Raw genomic sequence first — 26319 nt, forward strand, 5'->3', positions numbered from 1 at the left:
ATCAAATTTGAGGGGAAAACAGAAGTTTGCAGTTGTCTAGCTGTGTATTTCAATTCTTGAGCTTTTATTTATGTATATTATATATAAAATAAAAAATTCTCTGCTTAGTTAGGGGTTGCAAAACTTGATATCTGTTGAAGTTCTTTCTTGTAAGAGGGTATAAATACTTGATGCGTTAGTCTTTCTATTTTCGAGGTATGTCTGTGTGTTTTTGGTCCTTCGGGAAAGCAACATTATCTGGTGGTTTGAGCACAGGGCTGGGATACAGGAACTCCTGAACTCTTAATTCAGGCCCACCAATGATTCATTTTGTGGCCTTGGGCAAGTCACTTAATCTCTCTGCCTTTTCTATGCACCCATCAAATGGTGCTAATGAAACTTACCTACCTTACCTACCTTGGTGTGAGGATTTATTGGTTAATGTTTGTAAAGTGCTCTAAAGATTTAAATTATTACATAAATGTTGAGTTTTTCTTTAAAATATTAATTTAGCATTCATAGCAGTTACTGGACTGACGGCTCTGGAGAGTGAAGTCCTCTAACTTCAGACAGATAAAAGATAGAGAGCTATTTTGCCAACTTCCTGATCTAGAAGTATTTCTTTTGAAATGAGAGAGTAGTTAATTGTTTATACCATTGAAAGCTTGGTGTATCTGCTCCACTGTGACTGCCAGCATTAGTGTCAGTCACAGCCAATTGCAACAATGACTTTAGTGATTGTATAAAGCTGCCCACTTGTAACTGGCCTTTGACGAGCAGCTCATTTCAGTTAGGGCACTCTGCAGCAATACAGGTAATTACTTCTGACTTGGTCAGGACCAGAACTGGTTTGTACTAGATGAGTTGAAAAACTCCATGTGCTTTTTCAGCCCTAATGTTAGTGCAGTAGATCATACCCAAGCATCTTCCACAGCTTTTTATTCTTGTAACACCTGGTTATATTAGTCTGATAAATACAACAGCATGAATTTTTGAATATATTATTAGGATAAATAATTTGGTGACAGTCTGACAGTTTAAAACTACTTAATTTTGAATACACCTTTAAAGATCAGTTTTATGTTCTTCATAACGTTGTTTTCCCAAAACAGTAATATTCTCTTGAAGTACAATTTGTGTTCGTGTGATTTTGCTGATATTTTCTTAAGTTGATTAAACTTCTCCTTTTTTTTAAGGTAAAGTGCAAGTTAAGAGTTCAGACATACAAGTTGGAGACCTCATCATAGTGGAAAAGGTTGATGCTTTTAAAATATATTTTAGACAATAAAGATGCCAACTATTAACGCTTATGCTGACTGTCTTTTGAAAGTGAAGAAAAGTATATTGTAGGGCTGTCAAGCGATTAAACAAATTAATCACGATTAATCATGCTGTTAAACAATAATAGAATACCATTTATTTGAATATTTTTGGATGTTTTCTACATTTTCAAATATATTGATTTCAATTGCAACACAGAATATGAACGGTACAATGCTCACTTTATATTTATTTTTGATTACAAGTATTTGCACTGTAAAAAAACAAAAGAAATAGTATTTTTAAATTCACTTAATATAAGTACTGTAGTGCAATCTCTTTATCATGAAAGTTGAACTTACAAATGTATAATTATGTACAAAGAAAAGCTGCATTCAAAAATAAAACAGTGTAAAATTATGGAGTCTGCAAGTTCACTCAGTCCTATTTCTTGTTCAGCCAATCACTCAAACAAGTTTGTTTACATATGCTGGAGATAATCTTGTTTACAATGTCACCTGAAAGTGAGAACAGGTGTTCTCATGGCACTGTTGTAGCCGATGTTGCAAGATATTTTTGTGCCAGATGCGCTAAAGATTCATACGTCGTTTCATGCTTCAACCACCATTCCCGTGGACATGCGTCCGTCCATGCTGGTGATGGGTTCTGCTCGATAACCATCCAAAGTAGTGCGGACTGACGTGTTTTCATTTTCATTATCTGAGTCAGATGCCACCAGCAGAAGGTTGATTTTCTTTTTTGGTGGTTCGGGTTCTGTAGTTTCCTCATCAGAGTGTTGCTCTTTTGAGTCTTCTGAAGGCGTGCTCCACACCTCGTCCCTCTCAGATTTGGAAGGCACTTCAGTTCTTAAACCTTGGGTCGAGTGCTGTGGCTATTTTTAGCAATCTTACTTTGGTGTCGTCTTTGTGTTTTATAAAATCTGCAGTGAGTGCGTTCTGAAAATGAACAACATGTGCTGGGTGATCATCCGAGACTGCTATAACATGAAATATATGGCAGAATGTGGGTAAAATAGATAAGGGGACATACAACTCTCCCCTAAGAAGTTCAGTCACAAATTTAATTAACGCTTTTTTTTTTTAACGAGCGTCATCAGCATGGAAGCATCTCCTCTGGAATGGTGGCCAAAGCATGAAGGGGCATATGAATGTTTAGCATATCTAGCATGTAAATACCTTACAATGCCAGCTACAAAAGTGCCATGCAAAAATGCCTGTTCTCACTTTCTGGTGACATTGTAAATAAGAAGTGGGCAGCCTTATCTCCTGTAAATGTAAACAAACTTGTTTGTCTTAGCAATTGGCTGAACAAGAAGTAGGACTGGGTGGACTTGTAGGCTCTGAAGTTTTATATTGTTTTGTTTTTGAGTGCAGTTACGTAACAAAAAAAATCCACATTTGTAAATTGCACTTTATCGGTAAAGAAATTGCACTAGATTACTTGTATGAGGTGAATTGAAAAATGCGATTTGTTTTATCATTTTTACAGAGCAGATATTTGTAATAAAAAATAATACACACTGTTTTCAATTACAACACAGAATACAGTATATATGCAAATGTAGAAAAACATCCAAAATATTTAATAAATTTCAACTGGTATTTTATTAACAGCGCAATTAAAACTGCGATTAATCTGCATTAATTTTTTTAATTGTGATTCTTTTTTTTGAGTAATAATGTGAGTTAACTGCGATCAGTTGACAGCACTAGTATATTGGAATAGTTACTTATGAAATACTAACTACTTACAAATATTTTAGACCAGTTTAGTTTTATTTCAGAATCTTCAAGCAATTTTGTTTTTTGTTTGAATTTAATTATAGTCCTAATTAAATATAAACATATGCATTTATATTTATAAGTAGTTTGATTTTCTTTCACTGAAGGAATTATTGAGTAAATGTTTATGGACTATGTTATATAGGAGTTCAGAACAGATGATCTTGGTGGTTCCCTTTTGGCCTTATTAATCTATCTTTTTTTCATTCATTTGATTTTGTTTGTTCTGTGTCTTTCACTGGCAAATTGAAATTCTTGTATATTTCCCGAATATGTCTTGTAAGTTTTGTTTTCAGAGGTTTTAAAAAAAAAATAGTCAGCACAGATCTTTACTTGTGCTAGAAGTGTGTGCACCTTCTAGAAAACAGTAGAAACATTCATGTGTTCTTTTATGTAGTTGAACATTTGAATATGAGAGTTGCTTAAAGAGCCGTGCACCAAATCTATTCCATATCTTTGACTCCAGTGCTGAGAGAGACTGGGAATCCTCAGTCTCCTCTTCCTCTTTCACTTGGTCATTTCTTTCTTTGTCTAAATTAGTTTTTTGTCTCATGTTGTAATTATTCTTGATTTTTTTTAAAAAGAAATGTTTGTTTTTGCCCAATTGCTCATTCCAGTTCATTAGGGAACTGGTCTATGATGATGGACCCCAAGTTCAATTTCTGTACTTCCTGTAATGAGAAAATACATATGAAGTATGGGCATATATAATGACTGAGAGGTCCATGTGCCCTAGGCCAGTGATTCTCAACCACAGGTACACAGAGGTCTTCCAGGGGGTACATCAGCTCATCTAGTTATTTGCCTAGTTTTACAGCTGGCTACATAAAAAGCACTAGTGAAGTCTGTACAAACTAAAATTTCATATAGATAATGACTTGTTGATATTGCTCTATATACTATGCACTGAAATGTAAGTATAATATTTATATTCCAATTGATTTATTTTATAATTATATGGTAAAATTAGTGTCAGCAATTTTTCAGCAATAGTGTGCTGTGACGCTTTTGTGTTATGACTGATCTTGTAAGCAAGTAGTTTTTAAGTGAGGTGAAACATGGAGATCCACAAGACAAATGAGACTCCTGAAAGGAGTACAGTAGTCTGGAAAGGTTGAGAGCCACTGCCCTAGGATCCTCTTGGATCCGTGCAGTCTTTATCGTAAGAAAATCAACTTAAGGCTTTCCGGTCAGAGGAATCTCGGTACCTTGGGTCTTTCTCAGACAAGCTCATGTTGGAAATCTGACTTTGCAGATAGCAGAGGCTGGTTTTCTCCCAGCACCATAGGGTCAGTATCAAGTCATTCTCTACCAGACACAGAAGGAGGCATCAAAAGTCAAAACTCACATTTGTTGCCACTTCATCTGACATGTCATCTAGCAAATGGCAGTTTGGCAGAGAGCCCTACCTTAAACTTTATGTATGTATACATTTTTCCTAAACTCCCTTTTGGGGATTATTCTTCCTCCTTTCTTACTGCATGGACTAGAATTATTACTGACAAAGGAATCCAAGAAGCCCTTCAGAAAGGGTACCCTGTTCAATTTCACTCCAACTTGCTCTGTCCTTCTCCCCTCCCTTTTTTAAGGATCTCATTCATAAGAACGTGCTAAAGGTGGAAGTGAATTCCTTCCTCTAACTGAACAGCGGAAGCCCCTCATTAGTAGGTAGGGAAGGGATTAAATTTCCTTCCTGTTCCTTCCCCATGCTCAAACAAAAATAATTCTTTCCCTAAGCCTACAAGATTAGGTTGCAGCTCTCCATTTAAAATGTACTTATTTGCACATTTTTGTTGGACCAGTCTATTGGAATTGAAAATACATGAGGTTCTGTGTAGGCAATGACCATTCTGAGTACTTTCTTTTTTGTGTCTTTCAGCACAAGTTTCAACTAAATTTCTGGCAATGGTAGTAGCGCACTTAAAATAGCAAGGCAGCCATATGTACCCCTGTCTGGACAACTGGCTTTCTCAGAGCTCATTCTTCAGAAGTATCTAGATAGCCCTTCAGATGCTGTGTAACAAGTCTCCCCTAAGAAGCTAAAAATCAATCATAAGAAGTCCATGTTTGCTTTGACTTAGATTATGAATTCAGATGGAGTTTCCTGAACTCAGGCTGTAACTGCATATTGCATATACCAAAGGAGAAATTTCTGAAAATTCAGATCAAGGTTCCATGCACCTCACAATAAACTGGATTGAAACTCTGCAGCAAGGTTCCTGGATTCTTCAACACTGGTGCAGCAGACAGAAAAGTCTGTGGCAGCTTCATTAAAAATTAAGGTTTTTAATTTAAATATGGCCATAAATAATTAGTAAAGTAGCCTCTGGGGCACTAGACTCTTCAGAAGAGGTCAGCCAGATGTAGACATCTAAATGCTGTGGCCAGATTGTTGAAAGTTGTCAGCACCCAGAAGCTTCCATAGCTCCTAATGATTGTTCTAAATCTCTGAAAGCCAGTAGTAAACTGATTGGTTTAAGGGTTTCCACATAGAGGTTGGCCTAGATTTAAGTAATACATTTTAGTTCAATTGGTGCAAGTTTTGTGTTTAAGCCAGCGCTTAGGGACACAGTTCTGCCTCTATTTAAATTCTGTTCTCAAGGTTATCTTCATGACTTAGAGGACTAGATACACACAGTAATCAAGTTCTATTGAATTTAATAGCAAATTTACATCTCTTCTGTGATCGTCACAAAACCTGTAGAAAATATATAATTCCCTATTAAACTACATAGGCTTTTAGGGTGACTTGTGTAGAACCCTATTGATTCAATTCCTATTACATTTTGTAGGACTTTATTGTATATTAGAAATATGGTATGTCACTGAACTCAGTTTTGTGTGGAAATTTATACTGACAGTACTCCAAAGAAAGTGTAAGGAGCTTACCAACAGCATATCACAAGATGTCTTACAGTAGAACCTAAGAGTTACGAACACCTCGGGAATGGAGGTTGTTCATAACTCTGAAATGTTAGTTACTCTGAACAAAATGTTGTGGTGGTTCTTTCAAAAGTTTACAACTGAATATTGACTTAATACAGCTTTGAAACATTACTATGCAGAATAAAAATGCTGCTTTTAACCATCTTAATTTAAATGAAACAATCACAGAAAGTTTCCTTACCTGGTCAAATTAAAAATAAACAAAACCCAAACTTCCCCTTTTTTAATAGTTTACCTTTAACAAGGTACTGTACTGTATTTTGCTGCTGCCTGATTGCATATTTCTGGTTCCAAATGAGGTGTGTGGTTGACTGGTCAATTTGTAACTCTGGTGTTCGTTAACTCTGAGGTTCTACTCTACTAAGTTCACATTCCTCACCCTCCTTTCTCACTTCAGAATCTTTTATATGCAGTTTTAATGAACTGAGAGAAACTAAAATTGGATTAGAATTTGTGCTGTTTATATCATCTCGGGTCTGAACTTTTACTTCTGAAAGGAAGCATACACAAGGCTCAAATAACTACTGCTTTTCAGCAGTTTCCACCTTCATATGCTAAGAGCATATATGTGCTCCAGGAGTGGGACTCTAACAACAATCTACTCCAGGGCATAGTTACTACGTAAGTAATCCTCCATTACTAACTAGGGTGACCAGACAGAAAATGTGATAAATCGGGACAGGGGGGCAATAGGAGCCTATATAAGAAAAAAAACCCAAAATCGGGATTGTCCCTATAAAATCGGGACATCTGGTCACCCTATTACTAACAGTACAGTCTATGGATTATGTCCTACCATAATGTTCTAAGAACTCAGGAGGGTTGGAACTACCTTAATTTCCTTGCTTGAGAGCTCAATGCTATGAGATGCAGAGCTTCCTCATCTTCCACTGACTTCACCTTAAAGGAGGAGCTCAGCACCTTTACATGATCAGATTTTAATTTGGGTGGCCAGTGTTTCCATTTCTAGTGATTTAGGAAAATGGTAGGTAGATTTTAATTGCGGTGGAATAAAGATTTAGCCAAAATACCTCAGTCATAAGTCATGTGGCATAATCATTTCAAATGGTGCTGCAACTATAATTCTCCTTTTTTGTCCGACCTAACCATGGATGCAAGTACTTAAAAAAGAATTCTTAGGAATCAGATTGTCTTATTGTGCAATGCTTTAGGTTGTTGAATTTATTTTATTTTAGAGATTAGATATCAAAAATAATACCAGTAGATGCACTCTGGGTTTCTATTTATTACAACTAAATCCTGGTTATTTTTACATTGGCCTTAAGACCACTTGAAATTATATGTTTTACCTGTATTTTGTTGAAGTAAGCAGTTCTCAGTTTCAAAGTATGACTCTTAAGCCAAAGAACCAGTCAGGAGTGAAGTGTTCAATTGCTTGCTCTAATGGCAAAAAAGCAAGTTAACATTATATTTGACTGGAAGATGCATTAAGAGCATTTCTGTCGTGAAATTAATGAGTCATTTGAGAAAAAGATCCATATGTTAACTAGTGGCTGCACCACAAACACTAACAACTTAAGTGAAAAACTTTCCTACATTTAAACTTTGAACAGCCTTGGTTTTACAGGCCTGATTAATTTCAAAGCAAATCTACTGACTGCTTTATGGTGAAAACAGTTCGGGTCCTAAGTAATACTTTTGTTAATGTTTCAACAACTGAAAAGTTGCTAATATAATTAATATTGTAATGGGGTGGGGGGCTTGAGGGGTGTGGAAAATGACCTTTTTTGTAGGAGAAAATACTCCTGGTTTATATTAAAAAAAAAAAAAGGCTGTTTGAGAGTTTAAAACGTGTTTTTTCCTGAGGATATGTGCTTCCCACTCCATGTTGGAAGAATCTTAACTATTTTGTTTATGTCAAGACCTACTTTATTATTTAATCTTAATAAAGCATTTAGTCCATAATGCTTTATAGTAAAGTGAATGTGTCAAATTGAACAGAAGCCACAACCCAAGGGGTCTGTCAAATGGATAGTACAGTTCAAAATGAGCAGGTGGTATGTATATAGCAGAGGCTGGTGTTTGGTCATTATAGGCAAGTTTTCAGGGGCTTTTTAAAGGATGTGAGTGAGGGATCTTGGTATAAATTGAGTTTGAATAACTTCACTACCCCATCCTTTAAAGTGGCATTTCTCAAAATGTAGGGTATGCCCACCTGAGTTAGGGATGGGAGGAGACATAAACAGACTTGTTGATGGTTTCTGTGAGTTTTGGTTCTCATCTAAAATAAAATAAACAATTAAATTTGTCACGTTTGTGGTTACGGAGAAAACTTGGAGCACTATCCACTGGGTGGTAGTGTGAATCATTTATAAAATAAGATGGGTAGATAACACCACATGGCAACATTCAGAAAGTGTGACTCATTTAAGTTTCTTGAAGTGGGAGCTTAGCTGTTAAAAGTTTGGGAAACACTGTACTAAAAGAAATGAAAGTATTCTGCCCTAATCAGCGCATGCTGCTGCTTCTTTCCTGTTTGTCATGTACACCTTGTACATGGTACTGTGCAGGGCTGCTGCTAGCAGGTCAGGCTCCTGTGCCAGATATAGACTGGCTTACAGAGTTTTCTTCTCAGAGAAATACACCAGAGGTGTCTTCCAAAAGATCCTTTAGTGAACTACCAGGTATGGCTGAGGTTAGCTTAAATGAGGGTATGTTACACAGAGCACCACCTGATAGCTGAACCACATGATACAGTTTAGCATTCCATTACATCTACTCCTTTTAGTTCTATATTTCTACCATTTACAAAATGTATACTTTCATGTTATCTTTGAAATTCAGTACATATCAATCTGGTAGGTGTCTCTGAATTGTACTCGTTTTCTGAAAATTACATGACCTGAACGTGTAACAACTTGGTCATCTGGCTGTCCATTAGTTGCAATGACTGGCTGTGGTCAGTTTGGAATCCATGAGTCACCATCATCTTGTTTTGAATCCACCATCTGTAGAGTTTGCTCTGTTGATTGTTCTTTCTGAGGAACAAACTGTAGATGTTGAAGGTTTCTGTTGAACTCTCCACTGTCGGCCTTGATCACATATGATCTGGGTGCTGAATTCTTTTTCTTTACAACAGCTGGAGTTGTCCATCTTTTTCTCCATCCAGTTTGATGAAAACATGGTCACCAGGCTCTAGACCTAACAGTTCTCTGATGTCTATTATAAAAGTATCTGTAAGCTCTTGTTTGCCTTTTTATCTGATTTGGCTAGTCTCTTGATGTCTGACCATTTTGGAGATAGAACGACAGTTCTGACTTCGGAAAAGAATCTGAATTGTCTTCCCATCAGGAGTTGTCCTGGACTATATCTAGTAGTTTTATCAGTGTTGATCTGTGGCTCAAAAGATCCAGAAATAGATCTTCCTGTTGTAGGATTTTCTTGACTGTGTATCCAGCTTTCTTAGCCTCTTCATTTGCTTGAGGAACGTGGGCTGCTAGTTTGTATGATCAAAATCCTATTTCGTTTGGAATGACTTAAATTCTGCTGAAGTGAATGGTGATCCACTGTCCATTACTTGTTGTTCTGGAGTATCGAAATAAGCAAAAGTGCACTTAAGTTTCTCAATAATACTGACACATTACCTCTTACAAGTACATTATTCCGATATACCTGTAAAAATAGTCCACTTTGACCATGTAATGATGTCCTCTGAATTTGCCTAAATCTGTATCTCGTCTCTTCCAAGGTCTGCCTGGTAGAGGTGGTGGTGTTTCTGTTTCTTCTGCAGCATTCTCCTGCAGATACTTTATTCTTTGTCCTTGTTGATGCCTGGCCACCACACTCACTGGTTGGACTGTTTAGAGTATTTAGTTAGTCCTTGATGTCCTTCATGGATGAGATTTAGCATTTATCCTCTCTCTTTTTGATATTATGATGCAGTCGTCTTTAATCATGAGTCCATTTGACTCACTTAATAGTCCACATACTGCAAAGTAGTCTCTTGTCGCTTCCTTAGTGCCCTTTAGGTACTTGGGACAGCCAGCCCCAATATAATTTATCTGTTAACCAAAGAACCAGCCTGTCTCTGGTATTTTCATGTTTTGCAGTCCAAAAACAGTTTTTGGTCAATGTATACAGAGCTTTTATAGAACATTCAACATTTTCTCCTGGTCCTTGAATTCTCTGGGGAAAACATGCTCTTAGGTAAACCCCATTTTTCTGAGGTATAAACTGTGCATCAAACATAGCCAGAACTCTTTGAGAGTGATCATTTATAACTGTCTTCAGTAATGCCCTGCCTGCTTCCCCATAGTATAAATTAAAGAGCATACCTGAAGCATCTCCGCTTTCCATGTGGAATTTGACTGTGATGCAAAATATTTCTAACTAGTGCTTCCAGTCTATTCTGAAGGTTTGTCAAAACTGAAGTTCTCTAGAGCATTGAAGAGTGGCATATTGATGAGGCCCTGCCACCTTTGTTGCTTTGTTCCTTCCTTTTTGGTTCTCCTCTGGCACTAGTTTACTTCTGACACTGTCGTGTGCAGCTTGTACATGGTAGGCCACAGGCCGGCTACTAGAAGGTCAGGCTTCTGTACCAGATATAGACTGACTATAGAGCTTCCTTCTCAGAGAGAGACACCAGAGATGTGTCTTCCGTAAAGATCCTGTAATGAACTGGCAGGTATGGCTGAGGCTTTAAAATAAGGTCTGTTACGAACAGCACAGCCTAGTGGCTGAACAGTATAATATAGTTTAGCATTCCATTATACTGCAGTAAGTATTAAGGCTTCATATAACAATAGTCTAAGCAGGGTCTTTTCAAGGGTATCTGTGCTATCCAGTATCAGCACTGGTGATGAAGTGGTTAGATTTGTTTTGTAATCTGTGATTTTATTTTCACCAATATTTGTTCTTAAATTTTTGGACTGTACAATGATGTATACAGAGAATTAGTCTGCTTCCTTTTAACCTCTCCCTGTAACTAGTCTATGGCCCTCTGACATCTCAGTTAGCTGTTAATTGGTCCTTGTGCGTTCAACAGTCGATGGCAATGGAATTATCACAAAATTTGCCAAAGTATTGTCCATCAATTTGTCTTTTTTAAAGAAATGAGTTTTCTAATCTTGATTTGGAGAAAACATTCCAGATGTGATTTGGATGCTATGGCGATCTATTCCTGAGTCTGTAACAACGTGGAAAAGTGGATGAGGTGCATACTGCTCCATTTGTCTCAATGTAGTGTTAATTCTGAAGCCTAGTAATGATGATGGCAACAATATTGATTTCATTGTTGATCACCTTAGCAGAACAGTAAATGTGTCTTTCCATTGTTATTGAAATCAGTGGTGGGGAGTGGAACAGCTGCTTTCTGTTGGGTTGCTGAGATGAAGAGCAAAGAGCTCAAGTCTTCTCCTTTAATCTTACTGCCTCACTTCTCCATAAGAGCAGGAAAAAGGAGGAGATACATCTTCTTCTCATTAGCCTCAACTGTGTCTTGAATACCAAAAAGCTAGAGCTGTTCAAAACTTTTCAAAATTTGAATTGTTCACTGAAAATAACTTATTTTGATGGGAGGAAAATGGAGAACATTTCTCATAATATTTCTGTAGCGTCTCTGCTACAACCTTATCCCTCTTCTCTTAAAGAAGAAATGGTGCCTATGCCACTCTGTTCCCTTCAGTTAAAGAGCAATGACCCCTGCCACTCTGGTCTCTGCCTCCTCTTTCCCTCTCCTAATAGTGCTTTTGCTGATTTATTCCTTTATTCCTCCCTTTTTTCCAAAGAAGGAAGTCAGTCATTCTCTGGCGAGCCCAACTTAGCCCACTCACCAGGGAAATCTTCTACTTGTCCTAGTCAAGTAAGTTATTTCAGTTATATATAAAAAAAGAGAATTCATGATTAATTATAGGAATAAAAAGGTAATAAGTTCAGTGAAACCAGGAAGAGAATGAACATAAAACGAAAATAAGACATATGTATTAACTTGCATTTATTTTTTGTTAAAATGAGAAGTTGACATTGATATTGATAATATTAAAGACAGTACGTGACTGGTTTTGTGCTTCACCAGGGCTAGTAGGTACCAGGTAGACTTTTCATGTACTAATAATAAATATAGTTTTGCTTTATAATGAGACTTTCTTTCTTCATAAAAGCTGATAGCCATTTGTAGAAAGGATATAGCTGAACATATGGTGTTATTTGGGATTTCTATTTAATTCTAAAGATGATAGATCAGGGTTTTTTTGCCGAGGTATTGTCTGTTGGTTAAGTTTTTAGCTTCTTAACAAGAAACAAAGTTTTTAGGCATGAGGCCAGTAACCTGAGATGTGTTCAATGTATTTATGTCAGAGTTGGCAGAGAAGTTGTAAAAATATATTGCTAATCGATAGGAAGACAAGATAGCAATTTAATTGTTGTTGTCATTTAAGGGAATATTTATTTAATTTTGAAGTTGTCTTATGTCTTTTAGTTTTTCACATGGTATGAGTACAAGTAGTGTAGATACAGTACATTAGTAAAGTTAATTTTTACCACAGTGTCTTTCCAATTTGAACATAGGCTGTTCCTAGTTGAGTTGGTCCTAGTTCTTGAAAGTTAACAATAGGTCATAAATTCCATCATTTATTTCATTATTGTAATTTATTTCTTTAGATTCCTCTCCTTCTTTAGTACATAGCCACCATTGCAAACCTTTTCCACCAGTTGTAAAGATAGATGAGCAGCCTCTTCCCGAAGAACCAGACCACTGCTGTTTAAGTAGGCGAGTAAATTAAAACATTTTCACTTGATGAATTTCTAAGGAAACAGGGTGTATGGGGACTGTAGTGTTGTGGTATTTTGATTCATGAAAATGTAGTTTTTATATATCAGAGAATTTTGCTAGTGATGGGGATTTTAGGTTACTTCTAAAACATATAAATATCAATTATCAGTGTCTCCAAACTTAGGCAATTTTCAGACTATTCTCACTGTACTTTCATGAGTGCCTAAGATAGTAGCAAACACCACTGCTGCTGTTCCCATAGCCTACCCTAATAGGCTCTAGCTTCCCTTACCTACTGGACTTCTCCTTCAAGCAGAACAAATGGCTGTGATCGTTTGTCCCTTTCCAGTTATTTTTTATGGGAATATGTGGGGGCAGATGGGCTGTAAGTTTTCCAAAGGTTTCTTGAAGATTTTAAAACCCTTCCTGTCAGTCTTCAAAACTCAAACCAAAAAGAATCCCATATAATTGTATAAAATCTGGCAGTTTACATATGTGTGTTGACTGTGCTTTTCAAATAATAGTATTGTAACTGAATACTGCTACGGGGAGGCCATTTGAGAAGTTCAAAATTTTCCCATTCTTGATATGATGATTAATGTCTCACTTGTAATGCAGAATGAATTGAAAGAGTAGCTTCTTTTGCTCTGTGAATTGAATTTTTGGGTAGTGTGACACAGTATCAAAGGAGGATCCTTGGCACTCTGAGTACAAACCTCGGATCCTGCAGATGCTGTTTAGTTGTCTAGCTTTCTAACTGTTGGATGGCTTAATCTGTTTTATTGCTGGCAAGTAGGAGTGGTTAAAAGTGTGACCATTTTTGTCAAATTTGGTTGCTTCTAAGCATAGTAACTAAGGGAATAGGTGCCTGAGAATTTTTTTTAATATAGAAATAATCCTGTTCGACTTGGAACTATTAGGTGGTGAGACTTTTGGGTCATAAATGTTTTAACCCTGAATATGGAGAATGGGGTCTGTGTCTTGCCTGTGAAAATAAACTTGTAGTCTTTCTTGATGATTGTATAAGGCTTGGTGAAAGGTGTTTAGAGGAAGTCATCAGTAAACAGACACAACACAACGAAGAATAACCTGCGGATGGCCCATGCCAGCCGATTCAGGCTTATGGGGCTCAGGCTACAGCGCTGTTTCATTGCTGTGTAGACTTCCGGGCTCAACCTGGAACCCAGGCTCTAGCTGTCTTTGTGGTAGGAGGGTCCTAAAGCTCGGGCTCCAGAAACCCGGAAGTCTACATAGCAATGAAACAGCCCCGCAGCCTGAGCCCTAAGAGCCCAAGTCAACTGGCATGGCCCAGCCGCAGGTTTTTTCTTTGTTGTGTAGACGTGCCCTTATAGTGATGCTTGGAATAAAAGGTTTCAGAAGTGTCATGTTCTAAATGTATTTAATTTCATGTAAAACTTTTATTCGTAAAGTTATGCCCTGTTAGAGTTAATAATAATTGTATTATAACAACCCCTGAAAGCCCCAAACAAGATCAGGGCCTAGTTGTGATAGACCCTGTATAAATGCATAATGAGAGACAAGCAGTGCCCAGAAGAGCTTACAATCTGAAGACTGTACACTAGGTTGGTGAACTAGCCTTCCATCTTTTAGCAGCCTAACTTCAGATACTGGATTGGGGAAAAATCTGAAAATGAAATTCGTCCTGAGTTCATTGCTATTTGTACACAGCACAAACCCGCTATGTAATTTGGCACAGTTGGAAGTTTATGCACAAAATAGAGCCAGAACAGTTTTTGATACTTCATTAATTTTGCAAATGATCATGATTGAAGTTTGAATTGCAGAGATGAAAGTTGAAGCTAGACAAATTCCAACTGGAAATGAGATGCAGATGTTTAATAGTGAGGGTAATTAACCATTGGAACAACTCCAGGTTTGATGAAAAAAAAAAAAGTTGATTTTAAAAAAAATTAAAAAGTAGATTTTTTTTTTATTTAAATAGAAGTATTTTATTCAATGTTTTTATTTAAATTAAGTACTGGTTTACTTTTTAAATAAATAAAGCTGTTTAAAATTAAATTTCAAATTGACAACATACTGTAAGGCCTAAATTTATTGTAATGTATTAAAGTAATTTAAATTGAATACAGAAATATTAAGCAGTTGATATTTGCTGCCAGTTTTTAGAGAAAGTCAAACCACTGAATTGGAGGAAGCCACTGGCTAAGCAGCTGGATCTAGAGTTGGTTTAAGTGCCAAATCAGCTTTTGACAACAGTAACCTCTTGCAAGTGCAAAGAGTACTTTCCTCATTTCAGTTCATTCGGCTAGTTCAGTTTAATGACTGGTTCATTCAAAATTAAGAGACCAGTTGGGATTTGGGAAAAAGCAGGAAAGCTTGTTTTCTCTCTTCCAGTGCATGAATAAAAAATAGTTTTGAGGATGAGATCTATTAGTTCTAAAACCTTGAGACACTGGGACCAGAAACAGTCAGTTCAGTTCTCTAACTGTAGATACTTCCTTAATTTAATAAATCAGTTAGGTTTAAAGGCAAAACAAGTTTTGATAGTTTTTTCTTATGTATCCAGCACATTTAAGATACTTTTATTTAATACAAAAAATTAAAATGCTGTTCTAATGCATTTTTAATTGATTTGAATTTCCATCCAAATAGAGCTTGATACAAATCACAAGTAAAAAGCTTAATCATTAAGTAAATAAGAAATGCATCATTCACCATTTTCTAACATAATAAAAATGTAAATATTAAAAATCTGAATAAGTGTAAGTTAAGCTATATAATTGCTTAATTGTGTATAGATGTAATGTATACTCCTGATTAGTAAAAAGCACCACATTTAGTGTAAAGGCAATATTTAGCTGAAAATCAATGTATTGTAATTGTTACCAACAACGAAACTTAGTTTTTCCTTACAAAAATAACTAAAAAGTACAAATGCAAAACATTAAAATCAATTATTTAAATCAAGGTTTCTGGCTTGCTGATTTAAAGTCAATGATTTAATTTGCTTTGATTTAAATCAGTCCACACTGGAAAAAACTTATCAAGGATTGTGGTGGATTCATCATTACTGGCATTTATTAAATCACGTTTGGATATTTTCCCTAAAATAAATGCTCTAGTTCAAACAGGAATTAATTCAGGGAAGTCCTATGGCTTGTGTTATACAGGTCAGACTAGATGATCACAGTGGACTCTTCTGGCCTTATAGTCAATGAATCATTATCTGTGAAAGCTGTTTGGAAAAACTAGCTTAGTGTCTTCATGAGCTATGCATGCTCAAGACAGTACATTTAGTCCATCACCTTATATGAGCCCTCAGTTTACTCAGAAGTTAAAAAACAGCAAAATTCTATTCAGGCCCATCATCATGGCATGTATGCATCTTCCAGAATTGCATCAGGAAATGTAATTAGCATGTTACTTGTGTTCTTTCTCCCCAGCTTTCAGCTTTCCCAGGGGAAAGCTATGTGAGAATTACTACCTGCCCCTGGAAATTTCCACTGCATGCATCCGACGAAGTGGGTATTCACCCATGAAAGCTTATGCTCCAGTACGTCTGTTAGTCTGTAAGGTGCCACAGGACTCTTTGCCGCTTTTACAGATCCAGACTAACACGACTACTCCTCTGATCTTTAAGACTGAGTGTGAGTGGTGTTGTTTTTTCAGAGGGAGTGTATGGAAAAATACAAAATGTACTAAAGAATGTACTGTGTAGTTTGCCAATGGCATATGAATTGAAACTATTGATATATATCTATATCTATATATATCTGCATTTGATTAAAACTCAAGCTATGATTTGAGAACTTCAGCAACTCAGCCAGAGGCTAGGAGTCTATTACAGGCGTGGGTAGGTGAGGTTCTGTGGCCTGGAATGTGCAGGAGTTCAGACTAGATGATCATGATGTGGCCCTTCTGACCTGAAAATCAATGAGTCCATGAGGCATAGAAGTCCCCATAGTAGCTAAAGGTGGCCTGTGAACAGAAAGGAAAATATTTTTTATTTGTGCTGCTTTAGGATTGAGTCCTGCGTATGTTGTGTCACTTCAGACCTAAATTATGCAGTAGGGAACTCAGAATTATGCAATACTGTGTTCTTTTTCTCTTCCTGCTACTCCCAGAAGTCATCATTCCTTTGCAGTCCAGTCAAACAAAATGACAGGTGTTTTGTTTTTTTTGTTTGTTTTTTTGAAACCCACGAATATTTGGGACAGCCTTTCTGTATGCAGGAGATAGATGTGGCTTTTGATACTGGAAAGGAAATGCATCTCCTCTTTCTTTTTTTGGGAGGGCAGGGCGGGGGCAGGGACAGGGACAGAAGTTCCCTCATCTCTAAAATGGGATAATAGTACTGCCCTGCCTCCCAAAGTTGTGAAAACAAATCCAGAAATACTCAAAAGTCATACTCTGGTGATGTGGTCCACATAAGTACCAAGATAGATATTTCAACTTGTACCATGGATCTACTATCCTCTCCCCATACAAAACAAGTAAAGGGTGAGGATTTGACCCACTAAAATTGTTTTCTTTTGAAGATTTTAGTTGGTCCTTCAACATTACATAATTATATTTTTTCTGACTGAAAACGGCAGTTAAGAAGATACTCCTTATTAAAATTCTTCAGGCATTGAAGAGATCCACTTATAAGGAGGATCTGAAAGGCTTAACTGTTTGTTTGTTCTATAATTTTTCTAAAATATTGATTTCTGAATTGCAAATGCTGAATGTAAAGTACTTTGATAAATCCTATTTTAATTGCATTTCAATCCAAGTGTGACCCTTAGTTGCTGATCTTACTGGACATTTGATTGGAATGATTTTTTTTCTTACAAACATAAATATGCTTTTTCCCCAGAATCAACGAATCCCATCTGACATGGTATTTCTCAGAACGTCAGAGAAAACTGGTATGTTTAGATACTTTAATCTTATTGGTTATGTTGGCGCTTTGTGGGTGCAGTGAATTTTTTGTTTGTGCTTGGTGTTTTGATTTAGAATGGTTATAAAGGTCTATGGTAGCAGATAGACCATTGATAATACAGTGTATAAGCATCATCTTGTGAGCTGTGTGACATTTATGGACCATAACAAATTTGAGCAGATCAGGAATCCATATTATGAACTACAGTGCATGACACATCTAAAATATGCTCCCTTGACTGAATGTGTTGATTTATTATACGTACATTTCTTATATCTAGTACTCAAATATTTAACCCAGGTATTGAAGCAAAGACAGACTGAAACTATTTTGTGTATTTGGATTAAAGATATGAATAACTGGTAGAATATGACAGTATGTATAAGGTATATATTTTATGACCTTTTATCTGTATATATTGCAAATAAAATGGAAATAAGTACAATTGCATTGTTTTTACTAAATCATTACCAGTTCACTGATGTCATTGCATTCTATTCAATATGTGACAGTAATATGGGATTCTAGTGGTTTATATAATTTTAAAAATTGACGGCTAAATGAGGATTTAGGAAGGCTATGAACAGCTTACTTAGAACAGTTAATACTACTACTTAGCACTGACTATATAGAATGTCTTATACTGTGCTAACATTAATCTGCTGTTATTAGAGCTGTGGGAGAACTGGCATTTCTACTTTGTGGGCAACTCCATGATTTCAAAATTGGTTTAGTTCCAAATCAGAATAAAAAGAGAATTTCTAAACTTCCTGCTAAATGAATTTCTGGAAAAAAATTGTTTTCACTCAATCAAAATGCGTTGCTTCTGTTTCAACATTTAAAATTTTTAAATGTTCTTATAGTATACAAAATTTTAAAAGAAAGTCCAAATGTTTCATTTCAAAAATGTTGAGTGGAATGTTTCAATCTTATCAATATGCTTTTTCTGGAATGATTTTTTTTTTTAATTCACACATTGCCACAAGAAGTTTTGATTTCGACAAAATAGCAGTTTTCAGTAGAAAAATTTTAAATTTCCAACCAGCTGTAGTTCTGCACCATACCTGTAAAATAAATAAGTAGTATTTATCCCCATTTTAAGAAGGAGGAGACTAAGTGACTTGCCCAACACAACTGTACAGGAAGTCAGTGGGAGAGCTGGAATTAGAATTCAGGAGTTCCATGTTCTCTTAGTGGTTCATAACCTGTTTACCATTGTGGGCCGCATCCAATACTAAGTATTATGGCCCTGAGGATGTCGCATGGGCAACAGCTCTGTGCTGATTGGGCTGCAAGTGGGCCACAGGTTGAGAACTACTGCTTTAGAGTGATTGTCCAAATATAGATAATTGTTGCTACCCTGTGCACTCAAGTTTGGATTCTTTTAGCCAGCAGAGTCTGTTAGGGGATGAGTCTGTGCCATGCATGTCCTTGTGCCTGTAACAGAGGGAATAAAAGTTGGGGCAACCCTAATCACTTTTCAGATCCTTCTTATGGAATCCAACTTCAAGTTGGAACTCTTCAATGGCCAAACCTCTGAGCTCAATGTGAGTCCTTATCATTTTTTGTAAATAGCTAGCATTAGCTAGTAGATAGTTGTTAGCATGGTGATTAAAGATGAGATTAGTCTTTCCTTTTCCCCCTTACCGCCCACTTTTTTTATTCTCTTATTTTGGGAGCATCTTTCCCACAGGGAGCAGAAATCACCTGAGTTCAAGAATTACCCCTTATGTGAAGCAGTAATGCCTCTTAAAGACAGATATGCTAGATAGTTTTTTGTGTCCAGGAAAAGGCATGTTGCTGAGAAGTGCTGAGTTTATAAATCATTCTAAAAGAGAACACAAAAAGCTAGGGAGTCATGCCTGAAAATGGTTTTGATGGAGATATCTATGCATCTCGCCTCAGATCCCATGGTCTCTGGGGCAAAAAACAGTATAATAGAAATGTAGGGTTGGAAGAGGCTTCAAGCTGAAAGGTACCAGCTCTCAGGACCAACTACACCTAAACCATCCCTGACAGGTGTTTGTCCAACTAGTTCTTAAAAACCTCCATTGATGGGGATTCCACAGCCTGTCTTGGAAGTCTATTCCAGAGCTTAACTATCCTTATAGTTAGAAAGATTTTCCTATTATCTAACCTAAATCTCTCTTGCTTCAGATTAAATAAGTAATTTCTTGTTTTACCTTCACTGGACATGAAGAACAATTGAACACTGTCCTCTTTATAGCAGCCCTTAATATGTTTGAAGATGGGTATCAGGTCCCCAATCAGTCTCCTTTTCTCAAGACTAAACATGCTCAGTTTTTTTAACCTTTCCTCATAGGTCAAGTTTTCTAATGCCTTTTATCATTTTTGATGCTCTCCTCTGGGTTCTTCCAGTTTGTCCTCATCTTTCTTAAAGTGTGGTGCCCAGAATTTCACGCAGTACTTCAGCTGAGGCCTCACCCATGCTGAGTAGACTGGGACAGTTACTTCCTATGTATTACATACAACATTCCTTTTAATACTCCCAGAATGATATATTAGTCTTTTTCACAACTGCATCACATTGTTGACCCCTATTCAATTTGTGATCTACTATAACCCCCAAAGTCCTTACAGAAGTACCATTGCCTCACTAGTTATTCCCCATTTTGTAGCTGTGCATTTGAATTTTCTTTCCTAAAAGAAATACTTTACACTTGTCTTCATTGAATTTTATCTGTTGATTTCAGACCAATTCTCCAATTTGTCAAGGTCATTTTGAATTCTAAACCCATCCTGCAAAGTGCTTCCAATCCCTCCCAGCTCCATATTTACAGATTTTATAAGCATACTCTCCACTCTGTTATCCAAGTCATTAATGGCAATATTTAATATTATTGGACCCAGGACTGACCCCTGCGGGGCTCCACTATATACGCCCTCCTGGTTTGACACAAACCATGGATGCCTATCCTGAGTATGGTCTTTTAGACAGCTGTGCATCTACCTGACAGTAATTTCACCTAAATGACAGCTCCCTGGTTTGTTTATAAAAATGGCCGAGGGTGGGCGGGCAGACTGTGTCAAAAGCTTTACTAAAATCAAGATGTATCATGTCTGCTGTTACTAGGTCAGTAATCCTGTCAAAGAAGGAAATTAGGTTGGTTTGGCTTGATTAGTTCTTGAGAAATCCATGCTGGCTATTCCTTATAACCCTGTTGTTCTCCTTGTGCTTACAAATTGATGGTTTAATAATTTGTTCCAGTATCTTTCCAGTTATCACAGTTAGGCTTACTGGTCTGTCATTCCGTGGGTTCTCTTTGTTCCCCTTTTTAAAGATAGGTACTATGTTTGCCTTTCTTCTGTCTTCTGTCCATCCCTCTCCTTAGCATTTCACTCCTGGCTAGCCTAGACAACTCCCTGGTCAGCTGACTGGCTTCTGAAAATCTCTTCCTTAAGTGCTTAACTCTCCCCATGTCTGGGACTCATCCATTCTCAGTGAGTTCTTGAAGATAATTGCTAATGGTTCTGAGATTGTGTCAGCTAGTTTCTTAAGTACCTTGGGATGAATTTCATCAGGCCCTGCCCAGTTGAAACTTACTTAAATAGTCTTTAACTTGTTCTTTCCCTAATCAGGCTTATGTTTCTTTGCACTTATTGTTAATATTAATTGTGTTGATTGTCTAGTCACCATTAAACACTTGGCCTTTTTTATGTTACCCATTATTGGTTCTCCTTCCTCACTAAATAGAGGATCTACACTTTATTTAGTCTTTCTCTTGCTCCTAATACATTTATGGAACCTCTTCTTATTGCCTTTTATGTCCATTGGTAGATGTAACTCAGTTTGTATCTTAACTTTTCTAATATTGTCCTTACATGCTTGCGTTATTCTATTTCTTCCTTACAATTTTTCCATATTTCCACTTTTTGTAGGATTCCCTTTTGATTTTCAGGTAATTAAATTGCTCCTGATGGAGCTATATTATCATTATATTCTTTCTGTGTTTCATTCAAGGGTAGATGGCTGTTGTCCCTTTAACATGTTTCTTTGAGAAACTGTCAGATTTCCTGAACTCCTTTTTCCTTTAGCTTTTCTTCCCATGCATGCCTTCATTGCATGCATTGAGTATATCAGTAAAGCAGATATCATCTAGAGAAGAATGTAGTCTGTTCATCTTTATATTGGTGGAAGGATCTAGAAAACATTTGCACAGGAGTGCCTTTCTCTACTGTTACCATACATGACTCTCGTAACGTATGGTTTGAGCATGAGTTAGGGAGGTCATGTGGACCATTTATAGACTCAAGGCCTCTGGTTTTATCAAGAGGCCCAACTACTACACTTAAACATTCTCAAGTTGAGAACAATTCTCAAGAGATCATCAATCCAGATCTTGACAGACAATACCATAGCCATGTTTTATATAGACATGAAGGAGTGAGATCTATTCCCGTTTCTCTGGAAACTATGAAGCTGTGGAACTGATGTATCAGTCACAATATAAATCTAGTTACTCTCCAGTTACAATACCTACAGAATGTTTTGTCTGATCATCTCAGCAGACAATTTGCAAGCAAATGATCAGTGAAGGATGTCATCATTGAAGGATGTCATCATTGAAGAGATATTTTCCAGTTGGGGACAACTGTCCATAGATGTCTTTGAAATGTCAAAGAAGAAATGCTTAAACTTCTGCTTCATGAGTGCAGTGGACTGGACTAGATGACCTCTGGAGGTCCCTTCTGGTCTTATGATTCCAGAGGGAGTTAGAGTCAAGGGTCTCTAGAAGATGTGTTCCTGATCCACTTGTCACCCGGTCTCATGTACACTTATCTTTCAATTCCTATAATCACAAGAGTAATCAGAAAGTTCAGACAGGTTTCAGCCTAAGATGATACTGCTGGCTCTAGCCTGGCCAAGGAAGTTCTGGTTTTTGGACCTGAAGAACCTCTCAATTCACCTACTAGTCCAGCTGCCTCTGCAGCTGGACTAGATATTGCAGAAGAAAGCAGAATTATCTACATCTGACTTTCTTGTGTCCTTCAGCATGGATGCTGGATGATTGTCATTGTTACAGAGAAGTTGCTAATCATACATCCAAAATATCCATATAAATAGCAGAAAGTTCCACCGGTGGTACCAAGTGGAAACGGTTTACAATCTGGGCTAATTTATGTATCAGTTGCAGATCCCAGACATGCTGTGGTTTGTCTATTATCATCTGGACTGTACATGAGTCCATTAGACATCTGGACTCTACATGAGTCCACTTAGTAGCCATTTTGGCTAACCTCCCTCCAATTCAGGGACTCTGTTTTCTCTCATTCCCCAGTAGCTAGATTGTCTGATGGGGGTGATATATCCTGATAAGCAGTCTACACCTTCTTGGGATTTACGCATTTTTTGAAGGGATTGATGGATCCTCTTTGAGCCAGTAGCCCTCTTTTTTTCACTGGTCCATTAAAACAGTGTTTTTGGTTGCAATTAGATTTGCTAGAAGGCTGGGAAGCTCAGATCTTTATGGCATGGCCATCTTATAGTATATCCTACAAGGAGAGGTTAATGTTGAGAACTCATCCCAAGTTTCTGCTCAGAATAGCTGCTGCTTTCTATCTTAATTAGGTGATTCACCTCTCTGGTTCTTTTCTGGACAAACTGTAATAAAGGGGAAGCTAAGCCACAAGCTTTAGACGTGCATAGGCTGCTATCATTCTATCTAGACAGGACTGGACCATTCAGAGTATATCCTAGATTATTTGTAGTTTATGGAGAAAAGATGAAGCATCAACCAATTTCTACCCAAAGACTCCTTAAATGGATTACTAACTGTATCAGACTATGTTAAGAATTAGCCAAGCGTAGATCCTCCAGAAAGAGTTACAGCCTGCTCCATGAGGGCTCAGGCAGTCTTGGTAGTTTCTTTGAGGTTTGTGCCCATCATAGGGCAGTTATGTGGAGTTCAATATATAACTTCATATAGCTTTATTCCATTGTAGAAGCATCATGGTCTGATTGTCATTTTGACAGGGTTATCATAAAGTCAGTATTTAGTTAGACTCTTTGCACTCAGCTCCATAAGACCAGATCATAGCTTGAAAGTCATCATCAGTGGAATTTATATGGAAAAACACTCAGAGAAGAAATAGTTATTTACTCTACAGTAATTTTGTTTCTTCAAGATGTGTTGTCCATAAATATTCCATGACCCACCCACCATCCCCATTACTACAGAGTCTTAAAAAGACCTGAATTCTCTATCAGTGAAGCAGCTGAGAAGCTGTTGTGGTCCCCTTACCCTTTATGACCTCAGAGGTATGAGGACATTTTCAGGGAACGTGTGACCCCTCAGTTCCCCTCTGAATACTGCTGAAGAAAAGAATCCAAACTCCACTGCACAGGGAGCATACGCAATGATGAGCTGCCAAAATCTTAACAACCGGTTCCCTCCTCACCGCCCCTGCCCCTCAGGACTCCTGCCCCATCCAACCCCCTCCCCTGTCCCCGACTGCCCCCAGAACTGGGCAGAAGGTCCTCGTGGGCCACCGTAGTGGGTTCCCACCCCGCCCCTAAGAGCCAGAGGGACCTGCTGGGGGGCAAGGTGGGGAGTCCTGGCAGTGCTTACCTGGGGTGGCTCCCAGGAAGCATCCGGCAGGTCCCTCTGGCTCCTAGAGGCGGGGTATGGTAGCTGGGGGGAGCAGGGGCAGCAGCCGCTCCCCCCACCGATGACACCAAAAGTGGTGCCTTAGGCACCGAATCCCTGGGTGCTCTGGGGCTGGAGCACCTACGGGGAAAAGCCTGGGAGGGCTGAGAAGCAAGCGGTGGCTTCACGCTCAGGCCCGCGGAGGCGAGCTGGGGCGGGGGGGTGTGAGGAGGGCCACCTGCGCCGCAGCAGGTAACCTGGGGTGTGCGCAGGGGAACCGGTCCCCTCCCCAGCTCGCCTCTGCCTCCCTGGGCCTGAGCTCGAAACTGCTGCTTGCTTTTCAGCCCTCCCAGGCTTCCTGCATGAACAGCTGATTCACGGGAAATCTGTGGGGGGGGGTCAGAGAAGCAGAGTGGGGTGGTACGTTCAGGGGAGGAGGTGGAGGCGGAGCGGAGGTGAGTTGGGGCTGGGTGGGGAGCTGTCAGTGGGTGCTCTGTGCCCACCAAATTTTCCCCGTGGGTGCTCCAGCCCCGGAGCACACACAGCGTCTGCTCCTAAGGCGCCACTTTTGGCCGGTTGTTAAATTTAGAAGCCCTTTTAGAACCGGTTATCCCTCCTGGTTTCTAAATTTAACAACCGGTTCCAGCGTACCTGTGTGAACCGGCTCCAGCTCACCACTGAACATATGCATAGTCATTGGAATGTGCAGAGACAACACATCTCAAAAGAAGCACAAAGAAAAGGAGTACTTGTGGCACCTTAGAGACTAACCAATTTATTTGAGCATAAGCTTTCGTGAGCCACAGCTCACTTCATCGGATGCATACTGTGGAAAGTATAGAAGATCTTATTATATACACACAAAGCATGAAAAAATACCTCCTCCCACCCCACTCTCCTGCTGGTAATAGCTTATCTAAAGTGATCACTCTCCTTACAATGTGTATGATAATCAAGGTGGGCCGTTTCCACCACAAATCCAGGTTTTCTCACCCCCCCCCCCCACACACACAAACTCACTCTCCTGCTGGTAATAGCTTATCTAAAGTGACCACTCTCCTTACAATGTGTATGATAATCAAGGTGGGCCAAATGGCCACCCTGATTATCATACACATTGTAAGGAGAGTGGTCACTTTAGATAAACTATTACCAGCAGGAGAGTGGGGTGGAGGAGGTATTTTTCATGCTTTGTGTGTATATAATATCTTCTAAACTTTCCACAGTATGCATCCGATGAAGTGAGCTGTGGCTCACGAAAGCTTATGCTCAGATAAATTGGTTAGTCTCTAAGGTGCCACAAGTACTCCTTTTCTTTTTGCGAATACAGACTAACACAGCTGTTACTCTAAAAGAAGCACAGTTACTGTAAAGTAAGTTACCATTTCTTCCTTGTCTTGTGCTCCCGTCACTAGGCTACTGTCCCCTCTCCTAAATGTTGGTGGGGAACACTTTTCAAGAAGGAAAACAATTAACATCCATGTCACTCATCAGTATTCCTTAGCTTTCTGAGCCCCCACACAATACCATTTTGACAAAACCAGTCTTTTAATGCAATATGGTAAAGCAGTAAATTCACATGTAACTTCTGTAGTCAAGTATGAGCAGGTGCTGGTGATCATTTCGATAAGGTTGTTTACTAATTAAAAAGTGTTCAGTATAGTATAAGCAGAAGTGAGTTCAATAAATACTCCAGTGAATTTCTTTATTGGAGGAAAATAAACTTTAAAAATTCCTATTACAGAATGAAAATTAAGTTATTTTTAACGTCATTTGGAGATAGATTTTTGTGTAAACATGCAACAGATAAACCAGTTATATTGGTGTTGCACTTTTTAAAAAAATCTGAACTTCAAACATATGGCAGTAATTGCTTTTTGAATAAGGAATAAACACTTACAAATCTATAATTGGTTTTCCTGCATGTTCGTGTTTTGAATGATGGTTTAATTTATTGTTGGCACTTTAAATACTTCGTTAAAACATTTTAGTTTTAACGTATTTTGATGTTTTGTATGTAATTCATCTTCTGTACTATAAAACAGTTTACTTTTTATAGCTTTGTAGTAGTTAGAACACCATAGTTAA

At 38.0% G+C, this 26319-nt stretch overlaps 1 protein-coding gene across 8 annotated transcripts in view; it reads left to right on the forward strand.

The window, feature by feature from the left end:
• Positions 1-26319, forward strand: part of ATP9B (ATPase phospholipid transporting 9B (putative)) — a 296321-nt gene that overhangs the window by 72328 nt on the left and 197674 nt on the right. For 6 of the 8 annotated variants that reach the window (XM_073331800.1, XM_073331797.1, XM_073331798.1 and 3 more), the window contains 2 exons: positions 1176-1234; positions 17558-17609. The exons of 1 other annotated variant lie outside the window; for it this stretch is intronic. In XM_073331800.1, coding sequence (XP_073187901.1) covers positions 1176-1234; positions 17558-17609 — 111 coding nt within the window. The remainder of the gene's footprint in view (positions 1-1175; positions 1235-17557; positions 17610-26319) is intronic. One more of the 8 variants, XM_073331803.1, reaches the window with a different exon arrangement.

Source organism: Lepidochelys kempii, chromosome 2 (genome assembly GCF_965140265.1).
Source record: "Lepidochelys kempii isolate rLepKem1 chromosome 2, rLepKem1.hap2, whole genome shotgun sequence".
Taxonomy (NCBI): Eukaryota; Metazoa; Chordata; order Testudines; family Cheloniidae; genus Lepidochelys; species Lepidochelys kempii.